This window comes from Epinephelus lanceolatus, chromosome 6 (genome assembly GCF_041903045.1).
Source record: "Epinephelus lanceolatus isolate andai-2023 chromosome 6, ASM4190304v1, whole genome shotgun sequence".
In the NCBI taxonomy this organism is placed as follows: domain Eukaryota; kingdom Metazoa; phylum Chordata; class Actinopteri; order Perciformes; family Serranidae; genus Epinephelus; species Epinephelus lanceolatus.
Window position 1 is genome coordinate 22,995,341 of NC_135739.1, and position 21,669 is coordinate 23,017,009.

The 21,669-nt window shown below is 40.5% G+C and overlaps 2 protein-coding genes across 3 annotated transcripts in view; both read left to right on the forward strand.

Annotated features, from left to right (window-relative positions):
• Window positions 1-764: 764 nt before the first annotated feature.
• On the forward strand, window positions 765-8,396 carry LOC117253549 (uncharacterized). 2 transcript variants are annotated; one of them, XM_078168835.1, is made up of 7 exons: window positions 765-867; window positions 1,609-1,695; window positions 1,855-2,031; window positions 3,814-3,893; window positions 4,698-5,955; window positions 6,569-6,676; window positions 7,507-8,396. In XM_078168835.1, the coding sequence occupies exons 5-7, from the start codon at window positions 5,185-5,187 to the stop codon at window positions 7,540-7,542; spliced, it is 915 nt and encodes a 304-aa protein (XP_078024961.1). In that variant the 5' UTR covers window positions 765-867; window positions 1,609-1,695; window positions 1,855-2,031; window positions 3,814-3,893; window positions 4,698-5,184; the 3' UTR covers window positions 7,543-8,396. The 2 variants fall into 2 exon arrangements, with proteins under 2 accessions (XP_078024961.1, XP_033476963.1); XM_033621072.2 differs by having other exon boundaries at window positions 766-867; window positions 4,698-5,959.
• Window positions 8,397-9,726: 1,330 nt separating this feature from the next.
• The window catches only part of psmd1 (proteasome 26S subunit, non-ATPase 1), a 48,006-nt gene continuing 36,063 nt past the window's right edge, over window positions 9,727-21,669 (forward strand). The window contains exons 1-16 of the mRNA XM_033622203.2: window positions 9,727-9,920; window positions 11,464-11,507; window positions 12,111-12,184; window positions 12,491-12,660; window positions 15,927-16,135; window positions 16,275-16,418; window positions 17,000-17,226; window positions 17,784-17,844; window positions 17,974-18,102; window positions 18,215-18,303; window positions 18,416-18,494; window positions 18,589-18,762; window positions 19,040-19,151; window positions 19,562-19,758; window positions 20,197-20,292; window positions 20,860-20,924. Coding sequence (XP_033478094.1) covers window positions 9,905-9,920; window positions 11,464-11,507; window positions 12,111-12,184; window positions 12,491-12,660; window positions 15,927-16,135; window positions 16,275-16,418; window positions 17,000-17,226; window positions 17,784-17,844; window positions 17,974-18,102; window positions 18,215-18,303; window positions 18,416-18,494; window positions 18,589-18,762; window positions 19,040-19,151; window positions 19,562-19,758; window positions 20,197-20,292; window positions 20,860-20,924 — 1,886 coding nt within the window. The 5' untranslated portion in view covers window positions 9,727-9,904. The remainder of the gene's footprint in view (window positions 9,921-11,463; window positions 11,508-12,110; window positions 12,185-12,490; window positions 12,661-15,926; window positions 16,136-16,274; window positions 16,419-16,999; window positions 17,227-17,783; window positions 17,845-17,973; window positions 18,103-18,214; window positions 18,304-18,415; window positions 18,495-18,588; window positions 18,763-19,039; window positions 19,152-19,561; window positions 19,759-20,196; window positions 20,293-20,859; window positions 20,925-21,669) is intronic.

A 21,669-nucleotide genomic window follows, 5' to 3' on the forward strand; every position in this document is an offset into this window, starting at 1 on the left:
TTGTGTTTATATGGTGCTTATGTTTTATGTTCTACTGTTGTTGTTGATTTGTTTTTGAGATTCTCTTTTGCTCAGTTGTGCACAATAAATTCACCTTAGTCAAAGTCGAGTCAAGTCATCTTTATTTATATGGCACATTTAATACAATGTAAGCTCAATGTGCTTCCCGCACACACTTCTTTTCTGTGCATGGAATACACTTAAGCAGACTGGAGAACAAACAGGACAAACAAAACAATGCTAAGAATACAGCTACAGATTTAACAAACAAACCAAAAAAGACGAATAAATATTACAATTGGTAAGAAAGAAGATCAAAGAGGGAATGGGTTCTCACATAAAAGAACTTCACAAACAATACATGGTGTGAGGTCACTCCCCACGGACTTCTATGTGCGTCACACACAACAGATATGAACAAAATAAAATAAGGCATTAATACATAGAGGGCAAAAAAGGTCTCATTCATTCGTTCAGTCATTATTCCTCCTTCGGTTATGATATTGAGCCACAACTATCCACAGTGCTAGCTTTTATATTCATGTTTATTATAAAGTATTCCAGATAAATTGTATTACATTTTAGTGTTTCTCCCCACATGGGACCACCACTCCCACCTGTCATAGCCTTTGTGAAGAGACAAAGCATGGCTGAAATGTAATACCATTGTTCCAGGTCTGTTCTGTTCTGTATTGTACAAAACTAGGGCATTATGATATTTCGTCCCAGAAACACCTTTCACTGCTGCTCTTACCTTTCTACTCACTATGACAAAGAGGACAGCTTGTTTGGGGGCTCTGCAGATGAAGAGGTGGACCATAGATGGTCGCTTGCTTTTCTTACTGCTTCTTGGAGCTGTATTTGTTGGTAAGCAATTTAATTTTGGATCATTTAAAAAATAATATAAGGTCAATTAAATAACAATTCTAAACTTTTTATGTTGTTGTGATAGTGCTGAGCACCACATTGTGATATTATAACACAAGTGCAGTTATTGTTCTTGTAAGAATATCTATAATATAAATGTAACTTGCATTGTTTCTCACTATATTTGACAATAAGATTCTTTAAAAGAGTAAGTCATTAAAAATACTGTGCAGCCATTTGTAATTTATGTATTTTTCAGGATCAAATACACCAAGTTGTGTTTCGCCAAAGCGAGCACAGCGGTAGTTACCAGCAAATCCCAGTTACTGTCAGCCATGTATTTATTTTTCCGAACCCTGCTTTGACAGATGTAGAAGAAGTTCACATTTCTCTTCTGTTAGAAAGTTGTGTTCTTGGAAATGGAAATCACAAAATAAAGTGGAGGCACACAAGTTAGGATATAAAAACACTCCCAGAATGCAATTAACATCACATTGTGATATGAAACAATGTAAGTTCATGTATACTGCAGGCTTTTGTCTTTAAAGAAGCTGGTTACTGTCACCTAAAACAGATTTAACAGTGAAGTATCTTCACTACTGTAGTCTCCTTATCAGTGTGTGTTTTCTCATCTGAATTTCAAATCTCTACTGTTTAAACTGTTTACAATGAAAATCCAACTAGAGGTACTGTTTTGCAGTGTTCTGTTGGTTTAAACTTACACTGAACAAAATGTCTCAGGTTCCTGGGGAGAGTCTGGATCAGAGAGAGGTGCCGCCTCCAGGTCATCAGAGGATCAACCACTCCTGCAGCATTCCTTCACTCCAGGTTATCAGTGTTTCTTTGTACTTGCCTAAAGGAGGAGACAAGGCCAAGTTAATATCAGCATATTTCATCAGCACACGTGTTATATAGTTAATTTTTAAACTGTATTTAAACTAGAAAATCATAATCAAATGTCCTATCTTTTTGGTAACGTGTCCACAGACTTGCCAATGCCTCTGCAGACTCCACGTGACACCAACATGACAGAAAACAACGTCAGTAGTAGAAGAAGAAGCTCTTCCTCTAATGACACTGAAGACTCTGCTTTGCCTCCAAAGTTTCTGACTGCAGCTCATCTGTCTTCTCTCAGAGACTTGGTGTCGGACAAGAAAATAACAGGTGGTGAGATTTTACCACACCTTATCACTCAACTCAAAATGATGACATCAAAAAGTCTTATCTGTGAATGAGATAAGTGTTATTTGCAAATATTTAGTTTGTTTCACTCTGCTGAAGTGTCGCATGAGCACAAAGCAAAATCATCAACACTGTGCAGCATTTTAAAAAAGAGAATTCTACACAAGGGTTTGTCTACCTCCTCTTAGTCAATTGAGAAAGGCAGCATCTGAGTCGTACCAGCTCTAGCAAACAGTGCACTATGATAACACTGCTGTATAACCTTTGGTGGAGGGTGTATGCAGGTATACAGGGTATACCCACCTATTTTTCTGGTTGTTTACACTATCTAGCTAAAAAGCCATGGGAATATATAGGAGAGTGCACCATTTACACCTCTGTAACCTACCAAGCTACCTAGTAGTGCACCTGCCTCATGAACTCCCACTACAGCACTGTTTGGTGGTGGGGACAGATGGTGTACCCTATAAAAATATTTAACCACAAGATGGCAGCAAAGGAATGAGTTTCAGCTTTTGTGCTGTCTTTTTAAACCTGAAATCATTTGTGCCAAAGGTACTGTGAGTAATCACTGTTTCATTTAAGGTTATATAATTCCTGTATGGGTGTAAAGTTTGCACTACATCAAAACAGGAGAAAAAAGTTAGGATAATAATAATAACTGCTGTGGGTTGAGTGATGTAAGAGAAAAAAAACAGTACTCAGGTAGAGAGAAATGCTGATGAACAGGTCCAAACCAGGGTTGTAATCACCTGTTTAACACTGGGGGCGGGGCATTTGCAGCCTACGCCCTCTGCAACCCAACCCTCCAGACTTTTAATCAAAGTTTTATAGTACTATGACTTTTTATGATATTTTTATGGCATACTAACACTTCACAAGAACATTCACAGTTGAAAGTGTAACACTAACCCAGCACTCATATTACATGCTAGTTTTCCCCTTTTTAATACAATTGAAAGTAACAAAATAGAGAGTACAGCGTTTGACATGATTGTAAATCAATAGCTTCTGCTGGGGTACGGCAACAACACTTGGACAAACCACACAGAGAGCTGCCGTATACCACAATATTAGAACCAGTAGTAATAATGATATTGGCAATTTGTGAGCTTATTTATTTTTTGTTAGCTTGTCTTACCACTTTTTTAATATATTTTTTAAATCAATATACTGAGACATTTGAGAATATTTGAATATTAGAGGGCGATATGGCTTCCTCAGTATATATTGCAATAATAGCCAAGGAACAGACACTTTTAATATAGCAGCTGTGGCCATGAAGGAGAAAGAGGGCAGAATAACACCAACAACTCTCCATCATGGGACACTAAAATCTTCACTAACGTCACTGAAATTATCTTGTGTGTTTCTTTTGTTATACTCTAAAGATTCCTAAAGGAAAGGACTTTGTGTTGCTGCATCATAAAAACTGATGTGACCCGACTCCATAAAGCAGAATAAAAGACTCTGGGATGTACAGTATTACCAAGTTAAAAGATTAATTTGAACATGTGAAATATTGGTGAACATCTGTCAGCGTACAAAAAGCAAAATGTTGATATCTGATATTTCATTTAAAAACAAAATCAGCAATATATCAGTCAGTCCAGTATAACCCAGTCTGCAACAAATATTTTCCTCAGGTCTTGGCAATCTGAAGCCATTTCAGTAAATGTTACTGATCAAAGATGATAATAACACCATGGCTTGTTTTGTATTATCACTATAATGCAATTTTATATGAGATACTTTTTTTTTCAGTACGTCTGGGGCTCCTTGTCACTCTCAGTGGTCCAACTGAACTTCTTGACCCTCAGCTCCTTCTCTCCCTGAACAAAGAGGTCAGTGGGTTATCCAACACACCCGAATAAGGATATGTATTGTGTGCTTCAAATTGTTAAAAACATAAAAAGTTGAATGATTTCAGTGTCAACTGCAACATCTTTTCCTTGTGGTTAAAAAAAAGAAGTTGCACTTGTCGTTGGGAGGGATTGTAGATATGATTAACTACAAAATTAAGATCATTATAGGTGGGGGGAAAAAGATTTAAATTAATATCAACAGTGTTTATTTAGCATATAAGACACATTGGAAAGTAAATACACATAGCAGCAGTAACCTCTGTTAGTCATTTGGAGTGTAACGGCATGGTGAAGCAAGCACATGGAGATTGTTTGAAGACAAGCCAAACAACAAACACAAAGCCCAGCTAATCAAAGTTCAGCCAGTCTAAGGTCAAAGACCCAGTAAACCTCTTTGTTTGCTCTGATCAGACTTTACTGTTGATCACTCAGTCAGCAGTAAACTACGAGCCAATCCCACGCAGACTCAGAGGCTTGAGTTATTTAATTTCAAAGTTATTAAATTTCAATTCATGAACTCAGTGGCATTTCAGTCTAACAGCACCTTTTAATTAAAGAGTAGGCCTGGGTGGATTAAAGGATTAGAGTCTGGAGAACTCCACAGACTGTTGCTGTAGTGGGAGGTTTAAGGGTCAGAGGCATTTTTGATCTTACAAAGAAGTCAAACAGCACTGAAGCTTTTTTTAACAATTACACAGAAAAAGCTTAGACAAGTGGAGCTCTTGTGCTGAAGTTGGTGCTTATGACTGTCCTTTCTTTGTTTGTTCTTGTTTGTTTGAGAAGCCTGGACTCTACAACACTGGAGGGAAGGCTGGAGTGTTCTCAATGAGAATAGTGGGAATAAAGAGAGTGACCTCTGCACCCTGATTTCATCATCCACAGCCAATCTCACCATCTCTTGGATTATTTATGAGGAAAACAATATGATAAATGAATGTATTCTGTCTTCTTGACGCCCATGTTACTGTTGTCATAGCGTGTGATTGTGTTAAAGTCAGTTTAATTTCAAATCTTTGTGTTTAATTATCCATTAAAATTTAACTTCATGTGCCTTGAAACAAGCATGTGCTGCGTGTCACTGTTGGCCCCGCCCACTAAAAAATGATCATCCAATAGAAATCGACGTTGAGTCTTTATTCCCACCCTCCCTGCTCGTGTTCCTGATGGTCGTGAGGAAGTTTTCTGCACTACACCGGTCACAGAGGTGCGAGTGAATGGCCTGACGCCTCGTTGTAAACAAACAGATCCGCGCAGACGTAATTGCGCAAGGATGGCAGACGCAGCCTTCCAGGAGGACACGGTGCCCGAGGAGGAGAAGGAGTTTCAGAGGATTATAGCTCTGATCGGAGGCAAAGAGAGGATTTATTTGGTGAGCGACGCCTGTAAGAGCAAAGAGGCGGATGGGGATGATAATGGAATAATGCAGGAGTTCATCCGTGACATGTTTCACAGCAGCAGCCCGATGAACAGCAACGGGCAGCGCCAAACCTCTCCGTCAAGCAGCCACGGCGACACCATGGCAAGTGGAAACCCCATTTCCGGCGAGGTTGTCAAAGGCAATGACATACCTCTCATAGCGAGGCCCAAGGATTTGGATTTGAGAGCCTGCCCGTTAGAAGAGGACGAGGAGAAGGAGAAGCGGCCAACGCGCAATGGCAACGCTCAGAGAATAGCAACGAGGAGGGCGAACATTTACAGCCTGAAGCGAACCATAGACTCTCCTGTCATCATATTCATCTTCAGACAGACATTCATCAGCAAAACTTCAAACGAGCTGTGCTTGAAAGAGACGCTGAAGGACGTAAAGGCACGCACGAAACGCGCCAGGATCGCCCGACCGGCTCTGATTGGATTAATACGCACCAGACAGGAGAGCGTCGAGACGCATCGATGCGCTGAACTCCTGGAGCGTCTGATCCGCTCAGTGTTCCACAAACAGTCACCAGAGACAATATGGGTGGGCTGCTTCATCCCGGAGACAGAGGACAAAATGCTCAGCATCAAGAAAAACGCCTGCAAAGTCATATACTCATCTCAAACAGCAGGTGTAATAACATACATTCACCTTAAGTAGTTTTACACACATCCATTCACAGCAGACATTTGACTACTATTCTTCTTTTCTGTTTGCTTAGACACGTGCTGTTTTATTTGCTCAACAACACGTCCCCATTTGTCAACATGAAGTTTGGACTGTGGCGTGTTTAAGCAGGGCAACATGAAGATTTGCATAAAATATTTGAGCGTAAAAATGGTGAACCACAGATTTTGACACTTTTAAAAACACTTAAATGTCGAGCCTACTATAAAGATGTCATCTACATAATTATCACCAAATGGAAATGAATTTGGAGATGAGAGAAGTTCATTTAGATAACCATAGAAACTAAAGGAATATAATAGTTATTATAGTGATACCTAAGTTATTAGCACCGTCACAGTGTACGTTCCCTGCAGGACTATTTTTAAACACTGTAATTTGTATTACTCCACCATGTAGGTCAGTCCACAACACTCACAAGACCACATATTTCTACACACAATTTTCTTCCCAGGCATGGCTACAAAGGCCCGGGAACAAAGGGAGCATTCATGAAACAATCAGGCCTTTAGATAAGCTGCCAAATTGTTAAACGCTTATTATTGCCTTTCAGATAATACCAGGGATAGAGGGAACCCGCTTTTCTGGCCATTCCAATGTTTGCGCTGGGCTCAGAGAAGAGGCCAGGCCAACAACAACGCTTCAGCCGGCAGGCAAGGAGGTACAGCAGCATTTTCCAAAAGTTCACTTTGACTGAACTATACAGGCATTTTAGTTCCCACGGAGTTCTTTCAACTCTCCTGTTCTTTTCTGTTATTTTCTTTACCCACTGTATACACCAACTTTGTCCTGATCAGGGTTTCCAGGGGACTGGAGGATACACAGATTACTGCATAGGCAAAAGGCATGGATACAGGTTGCCAGTCTATCACAGAGCCAACAGACGAACAAAGACATTCACATGTTTACTCTTCATGGACTTGTCTTTGGATCAGATTTCATGTAGTGATACACAAAAAACATCTGTAATGAAAGAAGCAGAAAAGACCAGTTTAGTCTCAGTGTACACCAGGCTAGGATTGCAAAATTCAGGAAATATTAAAGGTGGAAACTTTACATGAGAATTAGCGAGAATATATGGAAAATATTTTGCCAAAACAGTGACTTATCTCTTTAAGAAATATAAGAAATATTTTTGCACTTGCTATCACTGTGAACCCATCTTCATTTGGTATTATTTTATCGAAAAAAAATCCAGAAATTAATTTAAGATATTCAGGAAATCCCTGACTGAAAGAACCACATAAAGCAGGTTGGGAAAAATGGACGTGACAAAAAGAAAATCAAAACACTTACAACCAAAAAACTTCTGGAATGCACTGACCATCAGATTTATCCTATACACAAGAGTTACTGAGCCATGGCAGATGTTGTTTCAAGCAGGGACATACTTAAATCCCTCTGCAGCCAGATTGTGTCATCATATTAATTTTATTAAACTCACAGCAAGTAACAGTGTTTCCATTGTTCTGGGTTTTTTTTCTTTTTCAGGTGACACTGGAAGTCAAGAGGAGGGCATCCCTCTGAAAACCAATTCCCTGTCTGCAGGGCCTCATGTGGATGGAGAGTCAGCTGGAGGAGACAGCTGATGCCATGGCGCATGACCTGTGGCTGCAGGCGTATCACAGCAGACAATCCTGTTTTAATTGTGAGGTGCTACAGAGCCTTACTACATGTTACAGTCTTTCTTGCTGAGCCAACATGATTCTTGTCCTGAAGTAATAATTTGCTTAATAGTCAAATCTGTTGCTGCCTTGCTGATTTACACATTGTCTTTGATGCACAATGGTGCGTCAGTACGGGATTTACTGTGTATATCTGGTGCTGATTCAATTAACTGTTAATTTTTGAGGCCTAGATTGATATTTGTTTGGTATTTCAGTACATGTTGAACTGCCGTATGGCTAGGCTACAGTAGGAAACTTAAAGCAAATATACTCTTCTAACATGGTACATAGTAAAGTCTAGGGTTAGACTGCCAACTTGCCCCAGACCTCCTCAAAAAACCCAGGTTTGTTGTTTGTCATCTTGTTGGTGCTAATTTGACTGACAATTTGTTTGAGAATATTCATCATCAAATCACAACATCAACTGACACAAAAGGGGTCTTAAGTGGGGTCCTGCTTCATTAACAGGGGTCCAGCTGCTTATTTTTATACCTGTGAGACACCCCAGCATCCAGCCATGGTCAAGCAATGTGAATCTTTTTTTCCATGTTCATATATTAGAATTGTGTGCCTTAGATTGGTGCTATTGGCAATAGCATTATCTGCAGTAGAAATGGATGAAATTGCTTTTCATCCTTTACGTAGGTTATTTATGTAGGCAACTGGTTTGTACATTCATATAAATACTGTATGTAAATAAACACAGGTAATCTTGTGTCATTGTGACATTCATTGCCTATTCTTTCAAAATGAAAGTAGGATATTGCAAATGAGTACAAACTCATTAAAGGTCCCATTTTAAGCTCATTTTCGTGTAATTTAGGTTTCTACTAGAACATGTTTACATCAGGGTTCCCACAGTCACGAAAAGTCATGGAATTTCACAATTACATTTTTCCAGGATTGGAAAAGTCATGAAATTAGTAAAAATCATTTAAAATTTTGGAAAAATCTTGACATTTTGCTGTGTGTAATCAAATTGTTACAGTAATCTCCCATGGATAACTTTCCATGTAATGTAACACAACGCCTTTTTTTCTGTAGCTGTCTACTGAATGTAATATGCATCAATGTGTTACAACCATTTTGTTTACCATAAAAAAAATCAAATTTTGTTTGAATAGAGTTTGAATCTGATATGTTTGAAAAACGCTGGGCAAGTGGGGCAAGAAAAATGTACAATGGGTCCTTGAAAAGTCATGGTTAAGTTTTGAAATTTTGTCCTTGAAAATGTGGGAACCCTACTACATGCTTTAATATCCTAAAACACATTATTTGTCTCATACTGTCTTCTTGAATCCATCTGTATTCATCATCTGTCTTCTTCTGTATTCTCCGTCTGCTTCACCTTAACATCTCTTTACACCCCTCTCCTGAAAAAGCCCAGTCTGCGCTAATTGACCAGTGTTTGTGGGTCTTCCACATCAATGCTCTCAGTGTCTCAGCACTGTCACTGCAGGTGGGGAATGAGTGTAATGTCACTGTAGTGGCAGTTTCTATCTTGATAGTCTGTTTCATTTGCATTCCACTGCTAGGCAACAGCTTGGGTTGTGACATCACACATTTACAAATGTCCTGACAGCTTGTTCAAAGGCACAATTTCTGAATACAGACTGTGTGCATTTCTCTGTGGATTGAGCATTCACAGTATTAATATAGCACCAACACCTACTTTTTATTAAAAGACACATGGAGATATAACTTGCTACAATATAGGACCTTTAACTATAACTCTATTTATTTATATTACAGCCACATTGTACCTTTAATTTCCACAAATCTCATCTGCCCAGCAAACTGTGCATTGAAAGGCAAACGAACTGATTCACGATAGACCACATTGAGGAAAGCCGGTCCATTAATCGAATACGTTCAGACACAGTATTTACATAATTCCTTTTAAATGTGACTAAAGCGCGTAAAATAATCTTATATATCCTTAAGGTACTACGAATTGACTCAGCCCGCGAGGATACATGATAATTATTACAATTCTATGTATTTTTAATCAGGCGTAAACGAGGCCAGCCCAGCACGAGGTCCTTTAGAAGGGGACTTGCGGCATTGGACAAAAAGAAGGTAGCAGCGGCTACGTTTGGTTCCACAGTTTTGCATTTTCAGATACTACAAATCTTTCCTGTTCATTATATCCACGAAAAACCGCACGGAATTCCACCGTCAAACCAGCATCGAGGGGCTGAGGAGGCAATAAAGAGCCAATCATGATAACATCAGCCGGTAAGTCGTAGAAAGTGTTTTTATTTTGCTAGCCGCAACTTTAGCTAGCTGCCATTGATTTAGCTGAGTCACACAGCTAACGTAGCAATGTCAGTCAGTCGTTAACCGGTGATAGCTAACAAATCCACCAAAACAATTTTCAGGAGGTGATAAACATTTGTAATGTGTTTTTGGCATAATTGGGTGACGATTTTAATCTCTGCGAGGATGTTTTTAAATTCAGGAATTCATAATAAATGAATGTAATGGCAATGCTAACAGTCAAATCCTCACTGTAGCGTATCAAGACCTTAGCTATAACGTTACAGCTTTGATAATAAAGTGTTACAGTTCATGTTCATACTTCATACAGGCATAGGACTTTTTTCACCTTGGACATAATGATTAAAGAAACGTGTTGAAATTATAATATCCTATGTATAATTTTGTACCTTTTTACCCCCCAATGTCAGTGTAGTTGTGCCAAACATATTTCACTATTGACCCTGTTCAGCCTGCCATGTTAGTTACAGTATGTTTTTGATATCTGATTTCTGTGGCTATATGATTTGCAGGTGTAGTATTGAATAAATTAGTTGTCCTAGTACTAGTATACTTCCCCTTCAATTTTTAAAGTTATTTTTATTTTTGATTGGGTAAACCTTGAATTAAATGCACTTGACACCTTATGTCTGCCAAGAAGTTAATATGGACAAATATTGCAACCCTCATATGTTGCATGTACTCCAAAACATTAAAGTCACTGGCTGGTAAAGTGAATAACATTGACCATTTTGTTACAACACAATGTTCTGCAGGGAAACCTTGGATCCTGGCATTCATGTGGATGCCACTTGACATGCTCTGTCCATGCTTACACCATCACGTACCAAGCAGGACAACACACCATCCCACACCATAAAAACTGCTCAGTAATGGCCCGAGGAGCATGACAAAAAGCTCAAGGTGTCAACCTGGCTCCCAAATTCACCACGTCCCAATGTGTTCAAGCATCTGTAGAACATGCTTGTACCCCACCTCACAATCCACAGGACTCAGTATTCGACACCAAATGCCCTGGTGCCAGACACCGAAAGACACATCCCAGAGGTCTTGTGTTGGTGCCTCAACAGGTCAGAGCTTAGTCTGATCTGAGGAGGCCCCCTGTGTGGATTAGGGTTACCTCTAGGGTACCAGCATGCCCCACAAATACTTAGAGGAATTATGAGGCCAGGTCAGTACCTCAAGGCATTCCTGAGCAGTTTTTGTGGTGTGTTAAGGGGTAGTGTTAAAAGCAGTTGTATTGTGTCTGCAGCAGTATTTGGGTGCATAGAGCCTTGTCAGGTGGCATCCACAGTTTCCCTGCAGAACACTGCATTGTAACGAGACCATCAGTGTTGTGCACATCACCAACCAGTGATTTTAATGTTTTGGCTGATTCGTGTATGTTCCTTTGACTGCACTGAAATATATTATATAACTAGGGTGGCTTGTTTTGGAATGCTTGGATAAAGCAGTAGGTATATGAAGTCAAATAATGAAGCAACCACTCTCTCTTTTTTAGCTGGAATTATTTCACTCCTTGATGAGGAGGAGCCACAGCTCAAGGTAAGAACTGGTTGAATAATACTTGCAGATGGCAAACTTCCATAAAGAAATTATGTCATGTCATATCATGCCAAGTCAAACAGCATTCAGAATGATCGAGATCACATGTGAGTGTGTTTTTATGTATTTGTAAAAACATGTTTTTAGGACACTGGTTCCTGATGAAAAGTTACACAGTGAGCCAGTAACAAAGGTTTAAAGCTCACAAACACATCTATTAATGTACCGTTTGTCAGATTGAAGAGTGGCTCCTGCAGGTTTCCTTAGGGGGTTAAGGTGTGGTGTGATGTATTTATTTTTTTATTTGACTCCCAATGCAATGCTTTATGGGTAATGAAAACATGAGGCTATCATCTCTGTGTGCATTGAAATCCAAGCTTCAGATTTTATCATCGTAGTTAAGACAGTTTTGTGAAGTGCAACACATCTACATTCCAACAGTATAAGACCCAAATAATGGTGATAACACAGCTGAAGCTTGGTACTGACTGCACCTTAAACACAGTTTCCTCCATGGGTCCAACTATTGAAGATATTAAGTAAACTAAGCTGGAGAAATGGTATGTAAATTGTGTATCTGTAATACCTCTGTTTCCCTTGCAGGAGTTTGCTCTGCACAAGCTAGATGCCATTGTGAATGACTTCTGGGCAGAGATTTCGGGATCAGTAGATAAAATGTAAGTACCATTGGTGAGCTTGGACATTATAATAGAGAAAAGGATGTTACATTGGGCAGCAGCAACTTCAGCTCTTAGTTTTATTTTTTCTCTGTCTGCAGCACAGAGAACAAATTACAATAACCCAAAGTAGGTGCAGACACTGTATGCAGATGAAATGTAGCAGGGCAGTGCAGTGTGCAGCTTGTCACAATTTAAGAGTTTGCTGCTTAGAAACTGCTCCGTGGGATGGGGGAAAGATAATTTAGATGTTGCAGGTCCAATTTTTTAGTCTTATGTAACAATCTGTGTGTTGTGTACTCTCAGTGAGGTCCTGTATGAGGATGAGACGTTTAGGAGCAGAGCCTTTGCTGCCCTGGTGGCCTCTAAGGTTTTCTACCACCTCGGAGCCTTTGAGGAATCGCTGAACTACGCTCTTGGTGCTGGAGATCTCTTCAATGTCACAGATGACTCCGAATATGTGGAGACCATCATTGGTGAGTGATCAAATAAAAAGGCTTGACCTCTTGTTTTTTTTTTTTTTTTTTTATTATTATTATTTGCCTGGCTCCTCTGTGATAATGTGACATTTTTGTTGTTTGGATGCTGCGGTGACCCTGATACTCTTAACAGTGTGAAGTCAATGGCTTTATTGGGGGAAAAAAATGCATACCTCCAGCTTAGAAACTGCCAGGGCTTTTTGGTGGTCAGAATCAGAAATACTTTATTGATCCCCGAGGGGAAATTATTTATGTTACAGGTGATCCTTGCAAGAGAGGAAAGATACATGAAAATATAAGAAATTTAAACAGGAGTATTAACAAATATATAGTTAAATAAACAGGAATTATTAACAAACATAAACGTAAATAAATATATACAGTACAGGCCAAAAGTTTGGACACACCTTCTCATTCAATGCGTTTTCTTTATTTTCATGACTATTTACATTGTAGATTCTCACTGAAGGCATCAAAACTATGAATGAACACATGTGGAGTTATGTACTTAACAAAAAAAGGTGAAATAACTGAAAACATGTTTTATATTCTAGTTTCTTCAAAATAGCCACCCTTTGCTCTGATTACTGCTTTGCACACTCTTGGCATTCTCTCCATGAGCTTCAAGAGGTAGTCACCTGAAATGGTTTTCCAACAGTCTTGAAGGAGTTCCCAGAGGTGTTTAGCACTTGTTGGCCCCTTTGCCTTCACTCTGCGGTCCAGCTCACCCCAAACCATCTCGATTGGGTTCAGGTCCGGTGACTGTGGAGGCCAGGTCATCTGCCGCAGCACTCCATCACTCTCCTTCTTGGTCAAATAGCCCTTACACAGCCTGGAGGTGTGTTTGGGGTCATTGTCCTGTTGAAAAATAAATGATCGTCCAACTAAACGCAAACCGGATGGGATGGCATGTCGCTGCAGGATGCTGTGGTAGCCATGCTGGTTCAGTGTGCCTTCAATTTTGAATAAATCCCCAACAGTGTCACCAGCAAAACACCCCCACACCATCACACCTCCTCCTCCATGCTTCACAGTGGGAACCAGGCATGTGGAATCCATCCGTTCACCTTTTCTGCGTCTCACAAAGACACGGCGGTTGGAACCAAAGATCTCAAATTTGGACTCATCAGACCAAAGCACAGATTTCCACAGGTCTAATGTCCATTCCTTGTGTTTCTTGGCCCAAACAAATCTCTTCTGCTTGTTGCCTCTCCTTAGCAGTGGTTTCCTAGCAGCTATTTGACCATGAAGGCCTGATTGGCGCAGTCTCCTCTTAACAGTTGTTCTAGAGATGGGTCTGCTGCTAGAACTCTGTGTGGCATTCATCTGGTCTCTGATCTGAGCTGCTGTTAACTTGCGATTTCTGAGGCTGGTGACTCGGATGACCTTATCCTCAGAAGCAGAGGTGACTCTTGGTCTTCCTTTCCTGGGTCGGTCCTCATGTGTGCCAGTTTCGTTGTAGCGCTTGATGGTTTTTGCGACTCCACTTGGGGACACATTTAAAGTTTTTGCAATTTTCCGGACTGACTGACCTTCATTTCTTAAAGTAATGATGGCCACTCGTTTTTCTTTAGTTAGCTGATTGGTTCTTGCCATAATATGAATTTTAACAGTTGTCCAATAGAGCTGTCGGCTGTGTATTAACCTGACTTCTGCACAACACAACTGATGGTCCCAACCCCATTGATAAAGCAAGAAATTCCACTAATTAACCCTGATAAGGCACACCTGTGAAGTGGAAACCATTTCAGGTGACTACCTCTTGAAGCTCATGGAGAGAATGCCAAGAGTGTGCAAAGCAGTAATCAGAGCAAAGGGTGGCTATTTTGAAGAAACTAGAATATAAAACATGTTTTCAGTTATTTCACCTTTTTTTGTTAAGTACATAACTCCACATGTGTTCATTCATAGTTTTGATGCCTTCAGTGAGAATCTACAATGTAAATAGTCATGAAAATAAAGAAAACGCATTGAATGAGAAGGTGTGTCCAAATTTTTGGCCTGTACTGTATATATACACATATATATTTATTGCAGTGTGTGAAAAAGTCTCAGGGCCACTCAGAGGGAGGAGTTGTACAGTTTGATGGCCACAGGCAGGAATGAGGCCAGCCCAGCCCAGGTATGAGTCTCCCACTGAAAGTACTCTTGTGCCTGACCAGCACATGGTGGAGTGGGTGTGAGACATTTTCCAAGATAGTTCGTAGCTTAGACAGCATCCTCCTCTCTGACACCATCATCAGAGAGTCACACTCCGTTCCCACAACGTCACTGGCCTTGTGGATCAGTTTGTTGAGTCTGTTGGCGTCTGCCACCCTCAGACTGCTGCCCCAGCACACAACAGCATGGAGGATAGCACTGGCCACCACAGACTCATAGAAAATCCTGAGCATAGTCCGGCAGATGTTGAAGGACCTCAGTCGCCTCAGAAAATAGAGACGGCTCTGGCCCTTCCTGTAGAGAGCGTTAGTGTTCTTAACCCAGTCCAGTTTATTGTCAGTGTGTACCCCCAGGTACTTATAGTCCTCTACAATGTCCACACTGACCCCTTGGATGGAAACAGGGGTCACCGGTGTCTTGGTCCTCCTCAGATCCACAGCCAGTTCCTTTGTCTTTGCCACGTTGAGCTGCAGATGGTTCTGCTCACACCATGTGACGAAGTTATCCACAACAGCCCTGTACTCATCCTCATCACCCTTGCTGATACATCCAACTATAGTAGAGTCATCAGAAAACTTCTGAAGATGACAAGACTCTGTCTGGTAGCTGAAGTCCGTGGTGTAGAGGGTGAAGAGGAAGGGAGAGAGGACAGTCCCCTGCGGGGCCCCGGTATTGTTGACCACTCTGTCTGACACACAGCGTTGCAAGCGCACATACTGTGGTCTGCCAGTCAAGTAGTCTACAATCCAGGACACCAGGGGGACATCCACCTGCATTGCTGTCAGCTTGTCACCCAGTAGAGCTGGACGGATGGTGTTGAATGCACTGGAGAAGTCAAAAAACATGACCCTCACAGTGCTCACCGGCTTATCCAAATGGGCGTAGACACGGTTGAGCAGGTAGATGATGGCATCCTCAACTCCAAGTCGGGGCTGATAGGTGAACTGGAGGGGGTCCAAAAGTGGCTTGACCATGGGCCAGAGCTGCTCCAAGACAAAGTCAATGAAGGACATATGGAATAAGATTTTACATTAAACTGTCATTGAATTCAGAGGTGAAACGAGGCCCCTTTTTTTCCATCCTTTTCCTGTGTTTGCTTTTAGCCAAATGCATCGACCACTACACCAAGCTGCGGGTGGAGAATGCCGAGCTGCCAGAGGAAGAGGAGAAGAAAAGCATCGACCCCCGCCTTGAGGGCATTGTCAACAAGATGTTCCTGCGTTGCCTAGACGACCACAAGTACAAGCAGGCCATTGGCATCGCCCTGGAGACCAGACGACTTGACATGTTTGAGAAAACCATCTTAGAATCGGTCAGTCGGCAATGTCATTCACAGCTGATTTCACTTTATTGAAATACATTTAAAAAATGTTTTGTCTTGCTTTCTTATCCTCTTCCTTGTCATGAAACATGTTAACAACTGCTATGTTCTTCTTTCTCTTCTCAATCAGAATGATGTGAGTGGCCTCCTTGCCTACAGCCTGAAGGTCTGCATGTCCTTGATGCAGAACAAGAAGTTCCGCAATGAGGTGTTGAGGGTGCTGGTCAAGCTCTATATGAACTTGGAGAAGCCTGATTTCATCAATGTCTGTCAGGTAACTAATGAGATAATCAAAAACACCCTATGCATCATCTCCCTGACCAGTCCCGTCAGTGTTATAAATAAATGTCCTCCTTAAGACAGATTGGTTTTATTAAGTTTTGTTCTTTCAATATTTAGTGTAAGATTTTGATTGACTGAAATCTTGATTTTTAGGGCTGCTTGAAGTACAAAGTTCTGTGTGTTTTAGAAGTTGTATTTATCAATATTTTAATGTTTGTTGTATTTTTGTGCGGATATTTATTATGCTGATGCTGCTGTAATATGCACTTGCCGGTACATTAGGCTAACCTAGCTAAAACTAACACAGTCCAATACAACAGTCCTGCTATATTTCCTAATAAATTGGCAATTAAGTGTAGTTGAGTTACTTTAGCATAGTCAGTTTTATACTCATGATGGCATCTCATGTTTTTGCTTAAGCTTTCAAGTGTTTACCTTGATTCATAACAACAAGCAATGCTAAAGACAGAACATATATCCTTTTTTTTCTGCATTCACAGAAATATTTTTTTCAAAAACTGTGTCAGAACCTTAAAATCCCTCTCTTATCATTTTTTCTCCACACCTCTCTAGTGCCTGATATTCCTAGATGACCCGCAAGCTGTGAGTGACATCCTGGAGAAGCTGGTGAAGGAGGACAACCTGCTGATGGCCTATCAGATCTGCTTTGATCTGTATGAGAGCGCCAGCCAGCAGTTCCTCTCCTCTGTCATCCAGAACCTGCGTACCGTTGGAACACCTATCCCTGCAGTCCCTGGCTCTACAAACACAGGCACTGTGCCCACACCAGACAAAGACAGGTGGGCAGCGGAGGAATCTAAGGACACGCTAAATACCTAGGCAGAAGCACTGCATCTTGGCACATGTTCACACAGGACTTAGGGATTTGTCACTGCTAATGGTTTTGATTTAATCTCTAGGAAATGTCTGTTTAGACTTTCTCAGGTGCTGTGAGTTATGAGGAAAATGGCAAAAAACTCAACATTTTCCAAGCATGGCAGGAAAAGATTTATCTCAGTCTGTTAGTCAGCAGACACTACGCAGAACTCTGAACCTACCACTAGGAGGGTTCAGTACACAAGTTTGGAGTTTAAATACTTAGGAGCTCAACAAGCTTTGTTCTTTGGTGTGCCTCTTTTTATACCTGCTGAAAATAACCTGAATAAAGAAGTTAAAATGAGAGATTGAATAAACTTTAATATACATGCACATCTTATGGCCCATCAGGCCATGTACAGTGTATATATGGGATACATGCGGGGACTAACTGAAACTGTGCATAGACGTTTTTTGAGTCGAGTTACTTAATTGTGATGAAGTGATTCAACATTGACAAATTGTTTTGTATGTGTCACAGTGATGCAATGGAAACAGATGACAAGGCGGGAAGCTCTCCCGCTGGAAAGCTGGCAGAAACGGTATGCTTTTTCAATCATTTTGTACTGTATCACTTTTTTCATTCAAGGTGCTTGTAATCTTTCTGTGTCTAAACAGAGCAGCTTTGGTATGGTTGACAGCTCATCATATCGCTTCTCTGTGCTTTGCAGAAAGATGAGCCCAAAGACCAGAACGCCAAGATGATCAAAATCCTTAGCGGGGAGATGGCCATCGAACTGCACTTGCAGTTCCTAATCCGAAATAACAACACAGATTTAATGATCCTCAAAAACACAAAGGTATTGTAGATGAGAAACAAGATGAATTCAGAAAATGAATAAAAACACTTGTTTACACATTCAGGTGAACTGCAGCTTCCTCCTGAGCTCTAGTTTTTTTCTGTCACTCCAGGATGCAGTCCGAAATTCGGTGTGCCACACAGCCACAGTAATAGCCAACTCTTTCATGCACACGGGTACCACAAGTGACCAGTTCCTCAGGTAATTGTGACAGCAGAACGGAAATGTATATGACATATATTGCACAAAGACATAGAGAAACATACTTACTCTAAGTGACATTAAGACTAACATTTTTGTTTGGCCCTTGTAGAGAAAACTTGGAGTGGCTTGCAAGAGCTACCAACTGGGCAAAGTTCACAGCCACAGCAAGTCTGGGTGTCATCCACAAGGTAGATTTCTGTCATTATCATGATGATACGGTGCAAATCAAAAAAACAGACAGTTTTATTCCAAATTTTTAATATAACATGGTGTGTTTTTCAGGGTCATGAGAAGGAGGCTCTCCAGTTAATGGCCACCTACTTGCCCAAAGACACTTCCCCTGGCTCGGCCTACCAGGAGGGAGGAGGCTTGTATGCTCTGGGACTCATTCATGCCAACCATGGCGGGGACATCATCGACTACCTGCTCAGTCAACTCAAGAATGCCAGCAATGATGTGAGGTTTTTTGTTTAATCTACTTTTTATGATGGTTCTTTGAGAACTATATACTAGAATGTGACTCATGAAATGATTGCTGAATTAAGAAGTCAACTGTTTTGAACTTGGTTATAAGATAATACAATTTATGTTAACAAACCTGTGGTGCTTTAGAATTAAAAGCCTCAAGTATAAGTGTGTAGCAGAGACCAGCAGCTAGTTACAGCCACTGTGTCAAATGATTAATTTATTTTTCAGTGTCTTCATGGTCTATTTCTTTTCCTCTGTTTCACAGATTGTTCGTCATGGTGGTGCTCTTGGCCTTGGTTTAGCTGCATTGGGCACAGCCAGACAGGATGTTTACGACCTTCTGAAATCCAACCTGTACCAGGATGATGCTGTTACTGGTGTGTACAGAATCATTTTTTGAATTGCATGATGACAGTCTAGTTTTTGATCCTCACCACTCTGCTTTCTAAAAAGTAATCTTTTACTAAAATTGCAGGAAAAAAATCTGTCATTAATACCTTTTACTTCCTCCTTTTCCTGACCTAATCAAATATATTTGGATAACAATAGATTCGGGTTGCACAGAAATAATGAAGAATATTAACAAATTAATAATGAAATGCTTGAATATGAAAACTGTCTTTTTAAAAGAATAATGTTTGGCTCAACAAATGTAGAAACAAAGAGGTGTCTACACCGGTATCAATATTAATGTTAATGATTTAGTAATGTACACGAGTAAACATCTGTTGGTTTAAAAAGAAAAACAAAACAAGCCATGCTGACAATATCATGTAACCTCTCTCAGGTGAAGCTGCGGGCCTGGCCCTGGGTCTGGTCATGCTGGGCTCCAAGTCGGCCCAGGCCATTGAGGACATGGTAGGCTATGCTCAGGAGACCCAGCATGAGAAGATCTTGCGTGGTCTGGCTGTGGGAATTGCCCTGGTCATGTACGGACGCATGGAGGAGGCTGATGCCCTCATTGAAAGCCTCTGCAGAGACAAGGTAAGGCTGAAAAGCCATCAGAAAGCACATCATGTACACCACGAGATTGGAGTTGTTTTGTTTTCCAGCAGAAATAAAGAATGTCATACTTTGTTTTTGTAGCATTGGTGCAGTTTATGGAAATAGTAACACAATAAGTTTGAAAGAAGGAATTGGGGATGGCATTAAAAAAACTCTGTACCTCTAGGTCATTGCTCTCCATAAATCTTATAGATGTAATATGCAGTCCCAGTGTTTGATGTATTAAGCCCTGTATGTACTCGTACAACCGCAGGTTGTGTGTGCATTTCGAGTCACACAGAGGCTTTTCCTCTGTACTTCGGGCCAAGAATCCTTCTATAAGAGGTTGATGTGGGAAATGACTGAAACTTTGTTAACTGTAATTGTTCATCCAGAGGCAAAGTCTCAACATCTGCTTTCCTTCACTGTCTATGATAGGATCCCATCCTGCGGCGCTCTGGTATGTACACAGTGGGCATGGCCTACTGCGGCTCCGGGAACAACAAGGCCATCAGACGCCTGCTACATGTCGCTGTAAGTGTTTTCTGTTTGGCCCTCCTTACAACACGTTATTTCACAGAGGGGAAGACAGGTTTATCATTCTGGCAGTGGAGCAGACTCAAGCAGCAATGGCTGTGACTGTGGCTGGCATCATAATTCAGATTAGTTTACTACTCTGATTATGATTGTTTAAAAAATCTGTACTTAGTTCTATTGGGGGAGAAATATTCAGCTTTAACATCAGTGTTTTCCTGTTTGTGCCTGAATTTAATTTGGGGCCTCACTGTTGCAGAACTTAACTTAAAGAAGGAAAACAAAAGACTATTACATTACAGTTTAATTACAATAAATGTATGTGTATGCCAGTCATTGTACTTGTAGTGCAAATACAATTTTCAACTTAACTTCAGCAGAGTGAACAACTTGTTGTCCTGTAGGTGGCACCTTACTCAAGCTAAAGTTATTAGATGGCATAACAGCGAAGTATATTCCTCACACTGTGAGCCATAGGAGATCTACACCATGAAAGTTAATCAACAAATTTGATGACTGTCAGTATTAGTTTTTCGTTAGTTGACAGTTTTGCTTTTCCTAATAAAGGTGAGTGACGTGAATGATGATGTGAGAAGGGCCGCTGTCGAGTCCATTGGCTTCATCTTGTTCAGGTAAGGACCAGACTGAATTACCTGAGTTCTGAACGCTGTTTATTTCTTTGCATACACCAGAGGCCTTTCTCTCTGGAGCTTTGCGGTCCTCAGCTGAAATTCTAGTTATTTATCTGCCCCTACTTTTACACGCACTGCTTTGTGTTAAGACAAAGTAAAAGTAAAACCAGCAACAATGCATTTGTGTAGTTTGCTCATTTGGTTTCAAAAGTGTTCTGTAGAAAAAAGACTTTTATATTTCTCATGATGTGCTACAGAAAGGAGTATAGTTTGGGTACAGTACTGAAGCTCAGCTGTATTGACAATAGCATAGAAAAGCTCTGAACTGTAGCCAGTCCAACTGTTTTTGACATTTACCTCTAAAATAGGCTCCAGATGAAGAAGGAGGTTACACTGTATATTGTGCAACAATGTGTTTATCACAAATATGACACAGAAATATTTCAGCTTTTCGTACAAAGTGTAACTCTTAATCAAATTAATTTGTCCTTATTTGATAAGGATCGGTAAAAACATTTGGATGTTTAAAACAAATGATGATAACAGATGCACAGTGTGGACATAGCACTGCTTTGGGTGAACCATTGCAATCCCCTTGTTTTAAAAATTCAGCATTTGTTGTTTTGGTTGTCTTACTTTATTCTTTCTTCTATTACCACGGGTCTTAGTTTTGTAGTTTTCTACTGCTGATGAGATGTAGCTGTATGTTTACACCTTGGCTGTGGTGTGATTTTGATGCTCTATT

Excerpts from the sequence above, each read along its gene's own strand:
- LOC117253549 (XM_033621072.2), top strand. The coding sequence starts at position 5,185 with ATGGCAGACGCAGCCTTCCAGGAGGACACGGTGCCCGAGGAGGAGAAG. Across the intron at positions 5,960-6,568 it reads ATACTCATCTCAAACAGCAG|ATAATACCAGGGATAGAGGG; the intron begins GTGTAATAACAT and ends ATTGCCTTTCAG. Across the intron at positions 6,677-7,506 it reads TTCAGCCGGCAGGCAAGGAG|GTGACACTGGAAGTCAAGAG; the intron begins GTACAGCAGCAT and ends TTTCTTTTTCAG.